At 40.5% G+C, this 21196-nt stretch overlaps 1 protein-coding gene across 1 annotated transcript; it reads right to left on the bottom strand.

Moving 5' to 3' along the window:
• Nucleotides 1-10892: 10892 nt before the first annotated feature.
• On the bottom strand, nt 10893-19663 carry SMG8 (SMG8 nonsense mediated mRNA decay factor). The gene is made up of 4 exons (XM_075195079.1): nt 18082-19663; nt 16380-16525; nt 14978-15859; nt 10893-12757 (listed from the first exon to the last, which is right to left on the bottom strand). The coding sequence occupies exons 1-4, from the start codon at nt 19604-19606 to the stop codon at nt 12560-12562; spliced, it is 2751 nt and encodes a 916-aa protein (XP_075051180.1). The 5' UTR covers nt 19607-19663; the 3' UTR covers nt 10893-12559.
• Between the last annotated feature and the right edge of the window lie 1533 nt (nt 19664-21196).

Genomic DNA, 21196 nt, shown 5'->3' with positions numbered 1-21196 from the left:
TGAACAGGACTTCTGCTGGTCGCAGGACTGACTCTCTTTTTGTTCTTTACGATTCTCATAGGAGAGGTTGGCCGGCACCAAGCAGACCATTACTCGTTGGATTAGGTCTATTATTAAGCTTGCTTATGTGTGTAGAAATCAGCCTGTGCCTCAGGTTCTCACAACACACTCTACCCGTGCAGTGGGGGCTTCTTGGATTGCTCAACATGGAGCATCTGCAGAGCAGCTGAGTAGGACGGTGACCTGGTCCTCAGTTCATACCTTTACGAGGTTTTGCCAATTCAACATTTCTGCATCTGTAGACGCCAGTTTCGGCCACAGTGTTTTGCGGGCTGGTAGACCAGAACATTCCCTCCCTTACGGGCTACTTTAGAAGGTCCCCATGGTAGCAGTGTCCTCCAGAGTGGATGAAGGAGAAAAGAAGATTTTTGTACTTACATTAAATCTCTTTTTCTGATTCCATCTGGGGGACACTGCGCTCCCTCCCTTTTGCTGTTCTACAGTTAGTTGTGTTGTTGAGCCCTTTTCTTGGGACTTTAGTATTACTGAGGTCTGTGGGGTTGCTGAGGGGAGGAGTCAGCAACAAACCTAGTTGTTAACTATTTAAGTGCCAACTCCATGCGCCCTCATACAACCCCATGGTAGCAGTGTCCCCCAGATGGAATCGGAGAGATTTAATGTAAGTACAAAAATCTTCTTCTTTCTCACTGCATAATTGAGATGGATGCTTTTTCCAATACTCCACTTATAAAGGAGTCTGTTAGGGTAAATTGCCAGTTCTGAGAAGATCTGCTAAAGGCCATTGATTTTCTAAATATGAGTCCCTGAAATTATGTTGGGTTAATGCCCAGTGGAAAATCATGGCTACTGATCAGGGATTGCAAGATTGGAAGATAGTTTCTCCAACCAATGAATGTCTTGTTAACTGTGGGCATCATGCTTTGAGGAGAAGAGAGTGAAGCAGGTTAGTGTACTTTCAAAGCCAACCCATGCTTTAATATTACAATGTAGTGAGCAATCTTCTACCCTATTTAGCAACGCTTTTAATAAATGGAATAGATTAGCAGGGTAATGTGGGTAGTTTAATCCAAAAAAAGATATATACATAGGACATAATTATTTTAAAAAGGAGAGGGTGTGTGGATGGGATTTAAGTATACATACAAGGAGTAGATTCAGTGATGGAAACCTAAGATGAGTCAGTATAAATATCAGGGTCAAAATAATGTAAAATAATAAAAGAACTTTATAATGGGATTGACAAATATCAGCACCATAGATACCAAACCAATCTGACCAAATACAACATAACTGTAGCAAATGCAAATTTAAACTACTATCTTACAAAGCAACAACATACATACATACATACATACATACATCTGTATATTACACAATTTTCCTGATATATCTTTGCTTTACCATTTAAACAACTGGTACATACAAAATCCTCATGTCAGAGTTTGTCTGATTAATAATCTATCCACATACATGGCAACTTGTGTAGATAATTTAATTGGATCTGTTGAATGACCTAATTTGACCACATATGTTGCTCGCCACAGTGTTGGTTAGACAAATGGACCTCAAAGAGATCCATATTATTTGTCAGCTAATAACTGACTATGCACAGAAGTCCAGACGGTCCAAGGCAGACAAGATTTTTCACAATAATGGTCAATTCTGATTCAAAGAACTCTCCAAGTTCTACAATGACACTTTTGGAATAGTGTGTGTATCTTTCCCACATACATAGTATTGCACACAAGTAATTTATTTCAGGAAATTCAGACTCCTCCAAAAACAGCAGTGCAAAAAGCAATAACTGGGTCACTTTTACTTACACTGTGCACCAGAGGGAAAAAAAGGAAAATACCGCTGTATATTTTGGATAGCAAACTATTGTATTCACTGATTGTGAATTAGTTTGGAACTACATTTACCATCTATCTGCAGTGTGCAGCAAAGAGAAAAAAAAACATAAATTCATGTTGTAATGATGTGACTATGTTATAAGATATATTTGTGTGTTTGTGTGTGTGTGTGTGTGTGCGTGTGTGCATATACCAGTGGCGCACGCAGGGGGGGTTCCTGGGTCTCCAGAACCCCCCCCTCCGCTAAGTGCCCAAGTGTATTGTATACAGCACCACCGCGGACGCTTCTTTGACAGCGCCGCGACTGCTGTATAGTACAGTACTGCCGAAACGGAGCTGCGGGCGCATGCGCAGCAGCTCTCTCATGTGTTTTTTTGTGTTTTTTTTTGGGTCAGGGGGGTAACCCCCTCATACAATCCTGCGTGCACCCCTGTATAGTTATAAATTCAGGTATCACAATAATTGTAACGTGTTGGATTTCATTCAGGGATCTTACCTTTGCTGGATTAAGAAAGAGAGCAATGTAATTTTTTTAGAAAAAGCTGGAATTGTTTTAATTTTCTGGTTATTTACAAAACCTGGGCTTGATTTTCTGAAGTAGGCACATGAGAATATTACCATACTCCAATTCACTCTCTCCAAACATATCCCAGGCAGCATTAATTGTGTTACCTGTGGACTAAGAATAAGTGAAAGGCATCACTACTAACTTTCTGACTAGAAATGTAGGAGGGGGGGGCGGGGGAATAGGCCACTCCATTGATTCACCCACAACAAGCCAAGATCTGCTCATTCCACACCTACCGATGTGTGAACTGGAATAACTCTGTGTGGTTTGTGGACTCAGGAGAGAAACCGCTGTGAAAGCTCTGAAGAAGACATAGCTGTGGAAGAAAGAAGTAGTAGGTGCAAATAATAGTGAAAAAGTACCATGAAAATGGTAGAGGATATGATTGTGATAAAAAAATAGCTATGCAAGTGAAATCTATGTATGTGTATCTGAGGTATTGCTTGAGAATCATAAATCTGTTTTCCAAACACTGGGGCACATGGCTATAGTCCACCCTGAAGTGCCTGAATCAGACCTGGCGCTACCAGTAGGCAGCTGTCTAGAGCGCCACTGAGGGGTGGCGACACCCAGAAAGAAGAAAACGCTCCAGGTTAAGTGCTTTACATGGAGCGCATGGAGCAAAACGTGGACAGAGCACACAGTCCCTACCTCCCCCCAGATGGCTGCTGACGCTGACATGCAGCTGTATAACCTCTGGAATGCAGGGTGTGATGTGGGAGAGAAAGCATACAAAGGTGAAATGATTATGTCAGTTCCACCCTTGACTATTACAGGAAGAATGGAGCAGGAACAGGTAAGTGGGGATGGAGGGAGGATGTAATATAATTGGTCGGAAGTTGATGTTGAATGGGTTAGGCATAATAATGGGAGTTAATTATGAGGGTGAGGGGAATAATGATTAATGGGGTACTTTTAATGAGGCTGAGGGAGGTAATAAAGGGGTTAATGAATATAAAACAGATTTTTTTTTAATGATCATCATCATCATCATTTATTTATATAGTGCCAGCAAATTCCGTAGCGCTTTACAATTGGGGACAAACACAGTAATAAACAAACTGGGTAAAACAGACAAAGGGGTGAGAAGGGGCCCTGCTCGAAAGCAAGGGTTATTATGGCGATGAGGTAGTTAATGATTATAAAGCGGTTAATGGTGTTGAAGGGGTTGTTATGATGAGGCTTAATGATTATAAGGATGGTTTCATTAAATATGAGTGGGTGATGTGCGAGTTAATGATTATAAGGGGGGTTAATTTGTAGTGTTGGGGGTTAATTAATAAAGAGTTTACTATTATGCTGAGAGATGTAATAATTTTGACAGGATCGATTGATGAGGGGCTTAATTATGAAAATTTGGGGGTTACTTATGATGGATCAGTGCTGTGTGCTTGCCCCCCAGCCAGCCACTGCATATAATGTGTGGGGAGAGAAGATTGGCTGTGGTATTGGTGTAATGGGTGAAGAGAAAGGTGGGTGTGGTATTGGTGTAATGGGTGAAGAGAAGGGTCTTGTGGTACTGGAGTAATGGGTGAAGAGAAGGGCGGGGTGATATTGCCGTAATGGGTGAAGAGAAGGACTGGGGTGGTATTGGCGCAATGTGTGAAGAGAGGGGCGGGGGTTGTATTGGTGTAATGTGTGAAGAGAGGGGCGGGGGTGGTATTGGTGTAATGTGTGAAGAGAGGGGTGGTGTGGTATTGGTGTAATGGGTGAAGAGAGGGGTGGGGTGGTATTGGCGTAATGGGTGAAGAGAGGGGTGGTATTGGCGTAATGTGTGAAGAGAGGGGTGGGGTGGTATTGGTGTAATGTGTGAAGAGAGGGGTGGGGTGGTATTGGTGTAATGTGTGGGCTGTTGTCACAGTTTTTTTTATTGCTGTTTCGAAATCTAACATTTGAAACCCCCATTCTAGAAATACTGTTTGCCCCAGAGACAGTGCTCTGTATCAGTGCACCTAGACTGCAAGGTAAGTTATGATTTTTATTTTACAGAGGTCAAGTGTGTGAGGTTGTGGGTATTGAGGGGGTGGGGTGGTAGGTTGAATGCATACAAGGATGTTTATTAGCCATAATGTTAGACAAAAGGGCAATTGACCTTCTTTTGGGTAGGTAAGGGAAGGACATTCTGATAATGTAGAGGTAATACTCTAATGTTACGAATACATTTTCATGAGCAATAGCTTCTAGTTTACCCAGTTGCCTTGGTAGGAAATGTCTCTAAAAGATACTGGTGAACCCCTTGACAATGCTGATATGTTGTTAAAATAGCTATGGTTTAATGATGCTAATGCAAACCATAATACAATCTGAGAATGATATACAGCAGAAAGCTGTAGTCCAGAGGACAATATAAATATGGTCTCTTATGAAACAAAGGAGGTTTCCACCCAATTGCATAATCCTTTTAAAATCATTACCCAGTCTAGAGTAATGAATCATCACAGCACCAGTCAGCTAAAACTGAGCGCGTAGATAAATTATGTTCATTTTCCTCAAATTGTGTATCAATTTAAGGAAAATGAGGTAATAGACCTAAGACAAAACTAATAGAAAGAGTCCTAACAATGATAAAATCTGTTGTGTCTGGGTTGTGAAGGGTTAACAAATTGTCTGATTTCAAATTAAAAACACTCCTGGTGGTAATTGTATAAACTTTAACAATGCCTTTAAATTTTCACTGCAAACTCACCGAATAGTGATAACTTGCAAAAATCGGAAGTTAATACATTTACCCCCTGGAGTAGGCTCCACAATGGATAGCTTTTTACAGGGTGTTAAGGCTAATGTAGCATGTTCAGAAAGACAAACCATATGGTGAGAGTATCTACACTTAAAATGTGTATTTAATGTTTCAGTTCCCAGAAAACTAAGCTTTAAATGTACAATGACCTTGATAAATGTGAAGTCTCTTGAAGGAACTCTATTGCTGTTTGGCCTTAAACAGAAAGCACAGTAGAAAAAATAATCTATGGTTTACTGACAAAAAAATAGAAGTAATTTCTTACTTGCATAAATATTCTAAGAGATCACCTAATGGTGAAAGAGGTCATTTCTAAGTCTCCAAAGGTCTTGTTCAGAAGGAAACACTGGAGGTCCAAGAGAGCGAAGCTCCACAGCCAAACTTAAAGAACAGGCTGCTGCCCTGGGGTCTGGCTAATCCCTCTGGAGATTTTTTCTTCGGGTGGGCACTATACCACAAGGATCTCCTGAAAGATACTTTGGGTGCGAGATGTAAATATAAATCACCAGGACTTCATCTACCCAGTGGAGAGGGGCGTGAGATGCCTTTCAACTTGGCAGTGTGTGCCGATAGGGGGGAAGGAAACACACTCCTGCCCCTATATGTAATGTTAATATGTGTGGACCAGGCTAATTAATGTGCCTGATAAGAGAATCAAATTGGACTGGTCAACAGCAAAGAGGTGCGGCTGCAGCAGTTCCAGGTATCTTCTACAACAGAGGGAGCCATGTTGGTGCACAGTTGGTACATAGTCACTGAGGGCCTGATGCACGTCCGAATGAAAGTTGCATTTTAAAAAAGAACATGGAGCTTGAGTGTAGTGCCAATCGTATTCAAATCAAGGCGCAAACGTTACTTACAGTATGCAGACTGCAGTATACGCATATCCATATGTGCAATATAAGATCTTATCGCATAAAAAAAACATGTTGTAAAATAACTTTTTTTTTTATTTTGTTTTACATTATATACATCAAGATGCTTTCAATGCATTTCTATAGTCTTTATACTTGCACTTACATGTTCTATACTTTTTAAAACTAATACTAGTCATCAGTCAGTCAGCACTAACACCTGCCCTGTAGCTGCTGCAAATAATACTGCTGAAACAAATCATACTTATGAGAAACTCAGAACTTGAATTGGCCACCCATTACGTTGGAACGTTCTTACTGTACACTGCCTACGCTAGTCTGCCCCTTCCCTCCCACGTTATGCATCTCGAGTCATAGGCAATAGTAACTGTCATTTGCATTCAGACATAAATTGCATGCAATTGTGTTAATTGGTGTAAGGTCCGTTTCTGAACATGCAGAGCTATTTCATGCAAGATACGCTAGACAAATGGAAGTACGTCCAGACATGAATCATGCCCTGATTTTCTGGTAGCAGAGTAGCACCAGTAGGAGGAGTTGGTAATAGCAAGATATGGATGATAAGTGGAACCTCAAGACAAATCTGCAAAAAACACCTCTCTTGAATGGGAGCAGAGTAAGCTCATAGTGTTATCCTTATGACAGGTATAAACAGGTACTATTTAACACTGATTTACACCATTAAACCACTGCTTAGTGCTGCTTTTCTGCACACTAAATTTGCAATGGCTATTCATATGTAAATAGAGAATTAAAACACAAAGCAAAAGGTATGAAACATAGCTGGTATAGATGTCAATGTTAGTAAATAAAGCCAACATGAAATGTATACATGTCCTGTGCAATTAATACTCAATTTTCACAATTGCTTTCCAAAAGTATTATCTTAGTGTGCATAACATTGCAAACAATATAGTGAAAGAGGATGGTAAGGTGAAAAATGATACTTAAAGTTTATATGGTATGGGGAAAAGAAAACCACTTGCATATTACATAGCAAATGTTGCGTATATAGTGTGCCTACTACATACAGATCCATGCCCACTACAATCATACACACCCTCATGACAACACCGTAAATCGGCCACATTCCACCAGCCCATAATGATAGCATGAAAAGCCTAATGCCCAGCAAGCAAAGTTCCCAAACCTGGACTTAAACCTATTTGTTCAGGTGATGAGCCAAGCAATACAAGATGCTAACAAGAAGCAACCCACAATATCACTGGTGACATCACAAAGATTACAGTTCCTATATATATATTGGCAACAGTCTACTATAGGATGCACAACCTCAGTGTTTTAATCAATAACTCTGTAGATAGTGTTCTAGTCAATAACCATTCAGATGTTGCGTGTAGTCTTCCAATCAGCAGCTAGTTTCATTTCAACCACTGGATTGGATCCTACCTGCTTGTGGGCTGCCCGAGAGATAGCGAGGGACTGCATCTGAGAAGAAAAATATTTTTTCTCCTAAAAGTGGTAATACCTTTAACCACACATATCTGTCACCAATATATATTTTTTAAAGCATTTAATACCATTTAGAGCTGCACTACCATTTTTCTAACATGTATGCCTGTTTATCTCTTTGTGACTTGGAATGCAATCATACATAATTGCCTCATTTAAAATGCTGTATGGACATAATAAATATCATGCATAGCTTTTCAGTGGGCCCAGCCCACCTTTTGCTTAAAGCTTATGTTTCTGGTACTCAAACATGAGCCCCGAATGTATACTAGCAGGGTAGATTTGGAACCAGATCATGGAATGCAGGTTAGTAACAGGCAGGTAGAGGTCACAATCCAAAAGAAGTCAGTAGAAAGTAGTTGTAAACAATCTAAAACATAATTTATGACTGAAGATTTTAAATGGAACAAAAAATATCAATATTAGTCCTGTTCCACGGGAGGTTTCTGTCCTCCCTGAGCTCGCCTTAGTCACAACAGAGAGCCCATGCTTAATTCAATAACGAGGAACCTGCTGAAATTAATATTTGTTTAGCATTATTTATAAGTATTTTTTTTTTCCAATAAATTGATTTAATTTGGCTGAAGGAAGATATAACTTAATACTTTTTGTATTATGACATGATGTATTACTTTAATCACAAAGCACCCTTTGTCTGCTCATTGGCTTAATTGTGGCAGGACAACAAAAAGAGAACTATAAAGACTTTTACAGAATGCCACATAAAACTTAGAAATAAACAAAAGAAACCTAGTGCATTCTTAATGGCTCCTAACAGCAATAGCATTAACGATTCAGAGGCAACAGCCCAATGCAGACAATTCAGTGTCTTCTGCAGACCATCACAATGCTGTATTTGCATTGTCTGGATCATCACACAGCTGTTGTAAAGCCTGAAAGAAATCACAGAAACAGAGTCCAAAGTAGGGTTTGGTGGTTCCAAGTCAAAGGCTCAGGTTTATGACTCAAGCTTTAATGACATCACAACATCCACTTTGCTTCTTCAAACCATAAAACCTGGGTCTTGACATAAAACACAAATTACACCCATCCATAAATCATTTACAGCTTCATATCCCTGGAAAGACTATTAAGAGGATTCATTTAGGGTACAGGAGAGACAACTGGAACATTTGTCTAATGCCTAGATTGAGCAACCACTCTTGTATAGAAACTTGAAATCATCTATGTAATTTATCAAGATAATTTATCGAATTTGGGCTGGACTAGTTTTTATTTCTCTTTATAGTCCATAATATTGTCTGTAACCTGTGCATGAACTGGAAACAGGCTAGCATGAGCTTTCACCTTATGGCAGCCCTTCTTCCCGGAAAAGGGATTTCAGCTTGGTACACTTTCTCATCTATCCCAAGATTTAGCTTGCACCCATAGTACAGTCATTCTTGGTTGCAGTTATTGCAGCTTGAATGGCTGTTAACAGATCACCAATCTCTTAAAAAAATCACAATGTCAATGCATAAATACAAAGATCATCTTGGCGTAGCTTTTTAACTGGTTAGTCAGGGCTAAAAACTGTGTATGGTGTAAAGAAAGCTCTACTTTCAAATATAACGATATTAAAAGTCACATAGCCATATTGAGACTTCTAATATCCTTATATAAGATTCATCATCATCTATTTATATTGCGCCACTAATGCCGCAGCGCTGTTCAGATAACTCATTCACATCAGTCCCTGCCCCATTGGAGCTTACAATCTAAATCCCCTAACATACACACACACAGACCGAGAGAGACTAAGGACAATTTAATAGCAGCCAATTAACATACCAGTATGTTTTTGTAATGTGTGGGAGGAAACTGGAGCACCCGGAGGAAACCCACGCAAACACAGGGAGAACATACAAACTCCACTTTTTATCAGACATTAAGAAGTACCACAGATGATAAAGCATTTCCCAGTTGCTTATAGCAGTATGGCCAAATATTTCGGTCACATCAGTCACTTAATGTCTTTGATAATTCTGTACATAATGTTTAGATAGGTGTGTATTACAGTGTTCCACATCCTCTTTATATTGCCACCCTCAGTTATCACCAGATGTATTATTTTGACAAAAATGTATTAATACATCTTCATTATATTTTTTGACACATGCTTATGGCACTCTCTCTTTAATGCTAGTTTTGGCCTGTTTGCTGGCAGAATAAATTGGGAGCACTATATAGCATGCATGGGTAGGACAAGGTGGATTAACCTTCATGTGACAGTAGATGGCAACCACATATGATTTATCATTTATAGGCAAGTCATACCTGTAGAAGTGCTTCTCAAAAAAACATTTCTTACAAATTCCTTTCACCACAATGGAGTGATTGATCACACAAATCTTTACACATTATCACAACTTTTCATGTGATTAGGCTGTATGTTTGTTGACATTATGGTAGGTGACTGGCCTTACAACATGTATGGAATAGTGAAAAGTGAACTTGAACGGTTTTATTATTAGATTTATTTATATAGCCCCAGCATACGCCATAGTGCTTTATAATTGAGATTGTGGCAAACATTTGTAAAGAAAAGCACTTCAAATATTAGTTTAATAAATAGGAACGGTTGACATACTGGGTCCGATTTATCTTCGGACGCCAGTCCCTCTGCGTGCTCTATCTTCCATGAAATCGCTCTGCACATGCTCAGAAACAGACTTTACTTCAATAAACACAACTGTATAAAATTCATGTGCAAATGACACTTGCTACTGCCTACAACTTACACAGAACAGGGTAGGGAGGGGGCGGATAAATGTAGGCAATGTACCATAAGTGCATGTCAACGTGGATACGGTCCATTCAAGCTCTGGGCATCTTGTAGGTTTTTTTTTTAGCCTTATTTGCACCAACAACAGGTCAGGTGTAAGTGCCGATATTGATAACTGACACGGCATCAGCTTTGTATTAAAAAGAACACATACGTGCCACTAGCTACCACAGAATATGATAAACAGATTGTATGTACAATGTTAAGAACATCCTGATTTTTCTAAAAAAAAATTAAATCACATTTTTATTAGTGATTATAGAATTAGGAGTTGGTAATTTCTTTTAGAAAAAATGTTTTTGCATGCATTCTGATGGGACTTTATATTGCACATATGCATGTGGATATCCTGCAGTCTATTCTGTCTGTTAACATACAAGTTCAGTTTAGACAGTATATTTATAGCCAGACTTCAAATAGATCCACTCTAATTTGAATACTTGCCTATGTACGCTCAAGTTCTATGTTGGTTTTAAAAACGCAACTTGTGTGCAGGTTGCGTTCGAAGGTGAATCAGGTCCATAGTGTACAATATACACAAATCTAGACCTACATGGGAGAATGAGTATCTAGACTTGACTGTTGTACAAACAAGACTAAACTTTACTTATTAGACAACTTTTACAGTACATTACAATTAAAGAGGGATGGCAGACATGGATAAAATGCATGATTAACTAGTCAAATAAGTGCTGTATAAAACAGAGTGGCATATTCCCCTGATGTTTTCAGAATAGAGCAGTTTTATGTTTACTCAAACTGATCAGCTCTCCTATCAAGTTAAGTCATACAATATGATTATATTTTTTTAATTAAAATAATACTATATCCTTTATGTTCAGGCATCATGATTAATACACATTTATCTACAGATCCAAGCACATTTGGATTAGACTATGTAAATAGCAATTTTGAAACAAATTATACAGCCCTCAAAATAAGATACCAGAGTGAAGTATCAATATGTAAATGACTATGGTCTGCTAGACACCCTTGAAGCATTTTTTTATTCCCAGCTTAATGCTTAGCCCAGGATTTGCAGATACCAAAACATAAATATTATAGGGCCCGATTCATTAAGGAAAGTTAAGCAAAAAATTGAGTAGGTTTCCTTACAAGTGTTCTGGACAAAACCATGTTGCAATGGAAGGGGTGCAAATTAGTTTATTATTATGCACGAGTAAAATACTGTGTTTATTTCATGTAGCACACAGATACTTGATAGCTTATTTGTACACTGAAATTTAAAGTTGATCTAGAACATGCCCTACCCAAAATATAAATCTGCCATCACATTTTAAATTTACCTCTCACTCCAATGCAACATGGTTTTGCCTTACTAACTTTTGCTTAACTTTCCTTAATGAATACGGCCCATAGTGTGCAACATTAACTCATAAGATGAGAACCACCAAACCAAAGTAACTAGATGGTGGAGTGCATTGAGGGTGGTGTCCTGGAAACAGCTGCTTCTCACTGCAAAGCAAGCTTCACCCTCAACAGCTTAAAGTGAACCTACATAAGGCATCAGGTTTGTGGGGTGAACCAATATTTATTCACTATAAGACGATACCTCATGATTAGTCAGACAGCACCTCAGTGTGGTAGTTGGCTCCTTGTAATTTCATGGGCTGCATAATTGTTCTACCCTCCATAATGGATGCCTCCACTGTGTCAGTGACAGGTCAACTATAAAGCTAATAACACACTAGAACTTTGTGTGCCTCTGTGTTCATACGGATTGCCTGCTTGGATATGCAGCGTGGACACAGATGTCCTGGTGGGCGTGTGTGTAAAACTCTATACACACTTTAGCGATCGTGTGGCAGGAAATCCTGCATTCTTTATGTAGAGAATTGAGTAGGTGGATGCAGAATTTGAAACATGGGTACAAAACAGATGAATACCCAATCCAAAGAATTTACATCATAAATTAGGATACAGTATATTAAAACTTATGGTTAAGACATATAATGGTATATCACCAAAGCAAATTTACACATATTAATTTACAATTGAAACCTTGGTTTGTCAGTCATGCAATCATGATTGCTTTAGCTATATATAAATCTATACAGTTCGTTTTTACACCTGATTATACAAATTACTTTCTTTGACACATTAGAATAAAACAGGATCACGTTCAGGTAGAGAAATCCTTCCCCATGTTCTGAGAAACAAAAAAATTCACTACTGATAATCTGCTCCAGGTTGTGGATTTGATGTCAAGCACTACAAGAATATGTATTATAGGGTGACAGTCTTTAATATCCCTCTCGTAACCTTATAGCTGATCAGCTGTTGATTTTCCTTTGGAGGATAACAAGGCCCTCGTTCTGTCACATAAGAGTAAGGAAATCTTAGAACCCATAATCCATCAGATGGCAGGGTAATTTCCTGCTTTTCAGGAAAGAAAATTGGACATGGAAGTGATCCAGGCTGCACCTACAAAGAAGCAAACGTAAGTAATTATTACAAAAAACACACACACCCCCCCCCCCCACATAAAAACACCAAAAACATTGTTTTAGAAGTACTGTGTTTTTACCCAACCTTCTATCATCAGCTTGCAGCATCAATGCTTCTCCCTTCATAATAGTAGGTTTAGAAAAGCAAAGTTGACCTGAAATGTATTTTTGTTTAATAAATAAATGGTCTAACTAGCTGAAATAGGTGTTGGATAAAAGTACAAAAGGAAAACATTTTAAAAGTAATAGGTTGGATACACTCTCCTAAAAAGTATATTTCATCTCCAGTATTCAATAGACTGCCCCACTGACTCATTACCCAATGTCATGAGATTTCAAATCGCCAGAGCAAACAGCTTTCTACATTGTGGAATGGAAATTCCACATCATCAACCAAGTGATAAAGTGGTTGAGGGCAGGCAGTAGACCAGACCATGCAAATGGTATTTAAAGATACACTAAAGTAAACAAAGTAAGTGTTAGATAAATTCTAGCTGCATAATTTGTTACAGGATGTATTATTTTATGGTAGCCTCCAAACACAGATTTCTTATTTAAACTTTATTTCCATTAGGGAATCTTTCAAACCTATTAATTATGCGGCAATTTCAAACACCATGAGAAAAGTGTCTATGCCTCAATGTATATATAGGGATTAAAGCTGACCTGTTACCTACCCACAAGTGCACATTAAACAGATATCTGAACAGACACCCAAGAGATAAGCATGGTGCATTAACTGTGTGTTACAGTCGTGCAGATTCCTCTAACCTTGTCAGATGTCTGCAAGAACTTAGCCACCTTTGGCAGTTCAATTGTAAAATGTCATGAGTATTCAAGAGAAAAGAAAATCACAGGTAGAGGCAGAAGCATTGCTCACTGTGCTGCTGAAATACTGTGCGAGATCACACCGCCCAAAATGTAGACTTTACCATTTAGTATGAGGGGCACAACTAGGTTTAAAAAACAAAACAAAACAAAAAACAAAAACAAACCCACCATGGTTACCATAGACATGCATCTTGGGTCAAGAACGCTGATGTTTGAATCGTAATAAAATTTCAGTGATGTAAGAGATGACGGTCTGCAAGCTGGAAGTACTGTATTGCTCTACATATAAGGAGCAATTTGCATACACACATATATATATATATATATATATATATATATATATATATATATAGCCACCAATAGCTCCATAACCCTTCCAATTATACCTCTAAAGTAGAGATGCTCACTGACCCTCGTGAAGTGGTTTTGGATCTGGATTAGCTTTGGTAAAACTGCCCTCTTGTGTTTTGGTTTTGGATTTTTTAGGGAAAAAAAACTAAAATCACATATTTTTGCTCTTTTTTTGTTCCTACATTACCATTAACCTCAATAACACTAATTTCAAGTCATTTGCAGTCAATTTTGAACACCTCCCAGATCACTATATTATTTTCATACACTTCTGGACAAATACTGCAGCGACCTGGCTGAATGGTAAGCGACAGAGCAATGACACAAACACATAGCAGTTCCTAGCACATCTAGGACACATTGGCACACAGCAGTGGCAGAAAAAAACCAAAAACGGTGCAAGATGGGATTGTCCTTGGGCCTGCCGTCCCTCCCACCATTATTTTGGATCTTAAAAAGGAATCCAAAAGTCACGAGATCAGACGACGTTTTGCCTCGTTTTCGATTCTGAGGGCGCGCAAAAGTAGCGAAGTTCAGGTGTGTTCAGTTCGCGAGGAACCGAGCCTGAGCATCTCTACTCTAAAGTGCTAAGCACAAGTCCCACTCATGGGGCTAAATGTCTAAAAATAACGCTCACCATTCTAGAACTGCAGGTACTGTCGCTGTATTGCCCTACAGAGAAAAGAAAGCTGAAGAGGCAGGGAATAGGGAGAGGGCACTGAAAGTACCAATTCTGCAGAACTGTACAGAGAACCACTAAGCCACCATGCTGCCCAACTTTGCTTCAAGGTCTCTCAATCTGTCCCTGCTATGATAAATAGGATTATGTTTATGCAAGTAAAAAGGTTTGGAATTACGTCATGTTTTTCTTCTTCTGTATCAAAATTTGAATAAAAATATTTGATGAAAAGAAAACAAGGTTTTACTATTTGGGCAAATACGTCTCTAGACATTAACAGAGAATAACTTTAATTGTAATTTGAATATCAAAGCATATGAGACATTTAGATCTTACCTGAGGGGTCATTACTATTTGTAAAGGAGCGTCAGGAACTACAACAAACAGTCTCATGAGCTGCGCATAATGAGGTTTTAGTCCTCGCCCTTGAGATGGAGACAGCATGTACAAAGGCATGTCACTGTTGAGGGCTTTGACTGCCGATTCCTTAGGTCCATTGCCTAACACTTTCATAATTTTATCAGGTCCTGAGCACATAAACCTGCGCCCTCTTGAATCCTCATACTCAAACCCCACAAAAGCTCTTGCAATATCATCCCTTCTACGGCCTCTTCCTGCTGCCACACCACTTCTTTTGCCAGGGACAGACTTATTCGGAGCTGGCCAAGAGTTGGCATCTAGGTCCCCTTCATCTTCTGGCTTTGTGCGGATAACAATGTCCCAAGGCATTAGGTAATTGGTACCTGGGATGAATCCAAGTTGATCTAACCCTGTGTGGAAGTTATAAGCTTTAGCAGGACCAAGTTTTACTAGTGCCCAACTAGAAAATTTAGGAAGAAGCCCTTTTGGACAGTTTGAATGCATCATACCAGGAAGGTATTCAACAGTGGATGCTTGACGATCCACTAAACTAGGCTTTTTTTCCCCTTTGTCCTCTGTACCATGTCCTGGAGCATCTGCATTGTCTCCCCCTGCTTGGGGATCAGCTGGGTATGTTCCCAGGCTATCAGTGGACTGGCCCAGACTAAGAGCCAGACTCAAACTAGTAGTTTCACCCTGTGTTTGAGGTTCTTTATCTTTCAGCTTCTCCCCTTCCAGTTCTCCTTCTTGGGAAGGAGAAGGCGTTTCATTCTTGGCAGGAGCAGGGTCAGGCGTACTGGGCTGGAATATTGGAAAGTGAATGTGATCCAGCTTTCCACAGCATTTTTCTTCCAGCATCTGTAAAATATAACCCCTTTAAAATCAAACAGTGAAAAAAACAAAACAAAATTGTCTATAAGCATATATACCACAATTCCCCCTCTACAAAAAAAAAAAAAAAAAAAAAAGGAACCTCTGTACTGGTTTTAAAGACTATTTGAAGAAGAGTTCTCTAGGCACTTGATAAATTATATATAGAAACTAAAATGTGGGCCATTTATGCCAAAGTTTTCAAATATCACAACTTCAAAAAATACTACTAAATACTACTTTCAGAATCTAACAAGAAAAACATTTTAGTTAACATTAATCATATAGTAGTAAAAGCACACAAGTTACCAGTTCTCCTTTGCAAGTGAAATAATGTGTTGACCTACTCCGATTGCAGATAGAGAAATTATACAATACTGGAAAAAAGAAGAATCTGGAAACACACACACACACACATATACATATATACATATACATATACATATATATATATATATATATATATATATATATATTTTTGTCTGGAAAATTGATCAAAGGACAATACCTGATAGAAATCATAATTGGCACTCTTTATGTCAAAGGGGTCCTCACGTGGTGCCTGTTTTCTCCCGCAGTTACAGTTACCAGACGACCTTGCCCGACTGTTGTGGAACAGGATTGGAGGATTTCTGTCAGGTTCAATTTTTTCTCCTTAAAATTATGACAGAGTAAAGAAAAAGAAAGATAAAAATCAACTATGCAGTCTAGATGAACAGAGTGTTGTTTGCAGATAAAAACCAATTTGGCATGATGTAACAATTTAAGATTCAGGCATCTACTACTTTTAAACAAAACTGTATTTTCTAACATTACTCCAGGAGAGTTTCATTAACAAGCTGGGAGATTTTAGGAGCATCACTGTTGTAGGTACAATAAGCAAATAAAATTACTGATTTGCTTATTGTACCTACAACAGTGACGTGTATGTTCAAGGCATAATTTTATGCCAAGCCTCAGTAAAAGCCAAAAGCAAGCAGCCAGTTGTGTCAACTACCTCTTTAATCTCACTTTAGCCATTTTCCCAATTCTTCCTTACTTGATAAATTTCTGTTACAGAACAGCGCATCCACTTAGTGATTCATCAGCACAGCTAATTGCAGTGGTACGGGAGCATAAGGAGACCCAGATGCTAGGATACTACCTCAGTTAGCAGTAATGATGATACAATAAGCATATGTGCTGCCCCTATAATTGGTGAAGTGCATCTGGTTTCCATCTAAGAGAGCAGGGGTGGTATGAGAGGAACTTGCTAAAGTGCCAGTTGGAGAGTGTGAATATTCCCTGAAATGATGAGTAGGCTTGTCCAGCAATGAGATTTTAACAACTTTATATAATGTTCTATAATATATTTATTGCTATCATGTACAGCACATGTTAATGTGTATTTTCTATATAACCCATCTGAAATTTGTGACAGGTCAGTCATAATTAAAGAGTGGCCCGTTTTAGAACTCCCATCTTCCCCCCTGTTAGTACCCACACAGATTCCCTTAATAAATTAGGATTACCCTCAGGAAGACGGCCATACAGATGAAACAAGTTAGACTTATTGACTGTAAAGAGACACCGATATGGGCGTACTTGCAAAGGAAGTTTGGTCTACCAAAAAGTGTTCAACGAGTTCTGATATTGGAACACATTAAGCACTTACTGGGAGCTATCTATTAAGAATGTCCTATGAACTACTTTATTGTAGAATATGGTTATTAAGATAATCTTGTCCATCCCCTCCCCTAGTGTAGAGAACATGGACATTTAGGTAAGAATAAGCACATCCATTACTTAATACATATTATTCAGCTCAATAAATCAGTTTCACATAAGTAGTTAAATACTGGCTTTACTTGTTCTTTACTATGCCAGGATAGATTTTCAGTTGTCTACCCGTATATTACAGACTTTTATAAGATGATTTAAAAAAAATAAAAAAGCCACTGTAACGTGTCTAATGGTCGGATAGTGTTAAAATACATATACTTGCAATCATTTGTGAAAAATGATACACGAGAAACAGGTGCTGTAATCATAACAATTACATACAGTCATCTTTATAGTACCTTTTAGAAAATGAAAGCATGTCTGATCAGTTGCTTTGTGTTGCAACACATTTTTCACAAATTACATCTGACTAGTTGCTAGGTGTTACATTGGTTATTTCTTTCAGAAATGTTCCCATTTGCCCACAATACAGAATTGGCAGCATTTACCTGACTTTGGAAGCAAGTGGAACTTGTGTACACAATGTTGATCTGTTAAGCTCCTTTCCTCACAAAGTTGGTGTCCACTGCTCCAAAATTTGTAGCAATCTTCGTTAAGGTGTATGGCGTATTTCTGGAAAGCTGGTCCACGGGCATGTTGGCTGTAAACCCTTAATGCTTGTGCCAGCTGATTCTTATGCACGGTGGTGGTGTAGTTATGGGGTAGATTAGACTGGTAAGCACTGTGTGCCATAGGAAGTGCTTTTTGACACCTATTTTCTGAAAACTTAGTGTCCGCATCCAAATAGCCTTCCAGTACTTTCATATTGGCCAACAGCTTTGGTGGAAACCCCCCAGGGAATGCAGGAGGATCGTCATCTTTATTTTCTATGATCACTTCATAGAGTTTGAGGGCCACATTCACCCACTTCTGATAGGTGGGCAGCTCAAAGTGAGAGGGCTGAGGGTTTCTGCCCACACTGTCATCAAAGCCCTTCTTAGTGAGCACTAACTCTACGTGCTGAAAGAGAAACTCTCGCAGGGTGCAGTCCACCAGCTGCCCAGAGACTCCGGGACTGCTCTCTACAGTGAATGACAGCTGCTGCCGGCTGTGTCTCATCATCCTGAAGCGTCTGGGTCCAGAGATAGGCACCATGGTGGTGTCTGTGTCCCTGACAGTACAGTGATGCCTCAGGCCGTCCAGCAACATACCTACAGGGTCCTCGTCCTGGTCGGCCACAATGTAGACGAAGGCCTGGTTGGCGGGCACGGTGAACAGGCAGTTGATGCTCTGGTTGGTGAGAACGCGGCTCTTGCGGAAGACGCGGTAGATCTGGTCCTCCAGCGCATGCTGCAGCCTCCTCTTGGGAGAATGCTTCTTGGGCTTATCCGCAGCCGCTTGGGTTGAGCCCCGACTGGGCTCCACGCCCCGGAGGGCGCCGTTCAGCTGGAAGACGAAGAGCAGGCGGGGAGGACAGGGCCGGGCGTTCAGCTTCCACTCCAGCCCCACGGGGCAGTCCTTGAGTGCGGGCTTGAGCGAGGGCAGCAGCTTCTGGCGCACACTGTCCAGGGCGCGGAACAGCTTCTCGTAGGCGATGTCGAAGCAGCAGGCGGGGTGCACGAGCAGCAGCAGGTGGCAGACGCAGAAGAGGTACAGCACGTGCATGCAGTACAGCTTCTCCTCGTCCTTCCACCACTCGTGCGCCTCCGCGTGCGACACCCCGCGCCCCAGCTCCTCGCAGGCCCGCGCCAGCTGCCCGGTGTCGCTGATGCCAGTGAGCAGCACGTACAGCACCCGCGACTCCTGCTCGTAGTAAGTCTGGAAGAGGCTGCGCTCCCGAGACTGCTCCGGCGGCCGGTGGAAGAGGGGGAAAACATGCCGGTCACACAGCGAGTTCACCAGGCAGCCTTTGTCCCAGCCCCCCTGCAGGAGCGCGGTCTTACCGAACACCCCTACCACGCACACCTCGTCCTCCTTCCAGGCCGGCTCTGAGCTCAGCAGCTCCCGCAACAAGGCAGGGCCGCCAGCTGACATCTTCTTGGTTCCCTCTGCCTGGGGAACTGATTCAGCGGTGCACTAAACTTGGTGCAACGAATACAAGTGTCCGGCCGGGAACATATGCTCAACGCTGGCTTCTTCACAATGTAGTGTATACATACAGCGCGCCCTCTGGCGACCAGTGTTTGGATTGCATGAGTGCTGTGCACTTTTGTATTTGGTACAAGTGCCTTGGAGCTGACGACTCACATCTGATCATCATCATCACCACACCATTTATTTATATAGCGCCATCAATTCCACAGTACTGCACAGCGAATATTTGTCATTTATTTCAGTCCCTGCCCCATTGGAGATTACACTCTAAATTCCTTAACACACACACACACACACGTGTTAATTTTTTCAATAATTAACCTACTAGTATGTTTTTGCAGTGTGGGAGGAAACCGGAGCACATGGACAGGGCCGTCAAGAGGAATTTGGGGCCCCGGTACAGCAACTTTCTGGGCCCCCCTCCACACACGGCAGGAGAAGGGATGTGCGGCACGCTGTCAAAAGGGGACGTGGTCATATAGTGAGGGGTGTGTGGCCAACATGAGCTGTGGCTGCACCTCTTTACACATGACATTATGGGGGGAAATTCAATTAGCCGCAATGTGTCTCTGGAACATCCGTGAGACACTGCAGCAGAGCTTTTGACAGAAATTTCTACTGTAGTTGCCGGCAATGTGTGCGCACGATGTCCGCACTCCATATCATCGGCAATTGAATTCCCCCCATTATGTATTAAAATGGTGTTGCTCTCACCTACCTGTTATTGCAGCTTTCACAATCTGGTACTGGATTCTTATCTGGATCCTGGAATGCTGGGACCTGTTTGTAAAATGTACATGAAATGTGGAAAACAATTAGTGAACACAGTACACGACACAGATCACGCAGTATGTAATTATTTAACAAGCAAAATATGTGTGATAAAAATAATCATAGATATCTATATGTTTGGAATAATGAAACACAAGTGTAACTGTATAAGAGAAATGGCTGCCTCTAGGGGCTCTGCAACCCCATACAAAGATAAAGATACAATAAAAATTAAGAGGCGCTCAAAACCCCTTAAACATAAACTCAATAATGAAGAGAGAAACTTACATAAAAATTTAAACTCCAAACAAACTCATTCATAAAGTAACATGGGGGAGATTCAGCCGCCGACGACGTGCTTTGCACATTGCCGGCAATTACAGCAGGAATCTCCAACTTCAATAAAATTGTGTGTGTGTGTGTGTGTGTGTGTGTGTGTGTGTGTGTGTGTGTGTTTTTGAGCACATCTTAATTTTTAGCCTCTCCAGGTACAGCATAACTCCCCCATGACACAGCATAAGTCCCCCCCGGACACAACATAGACCCCCCAGACAGAACATAAGACCCCCCTGACACAGTATAACTCCTCAGACACAGCATAATTCCCGCTGACACAGCAGAACCCCTCCAAACACAGCCAAACCCCACAGACACAGCCTAACACCCCCAGATACTGCCTAAGTCCCCCCGACACAGCCTAAGTCCCCCCTACACAGCCTAAGTCCCCCCAGAGACAGCGTAAGTCTCTCCTGACACAGC

Source organism: Mixophyes fleayi, chromosome 2 (genome assembly GCF_038048845.1).
Source record: "Mixophyes fleayi isolate aMixFle1 chromosome 2, aMixFle1.hap1, whole genome shotgun sequence".
Classification (NCBI taxonomy): Eukaryota; Metazoa; Chordata; class Amphibia; order Anura; family Limnodynastidae; genus Mixophyes; species Mixophyes fleayi.
This window is presented reverse-complemented; position numbering and strand designations above follow the sequence as displayed.

Coding starts and splice junctions, on each gene's coding strand:
- SMG8 (XM_075195079.1), bottom strand. CDS start 19,606: ATGTCAGCTGGCGGCCCTGCCTTGTTGCGGGAGCTGCTGAGCTCAGAG. Junction 16,526..18,081: donor CCACTTGCTTCCAAAGTCAG/GTAAATGCTGCC, acceptor CATAATTTTAAG/GAGAAAAAATTGAACCTGAC. Junction 15,860..16,379: donor CCAATTATGATTTCTATCAG/GTATTGTCCTTT, acceptor TATATTTTACAG/ATGCTGGAAGAAAAATGCTG.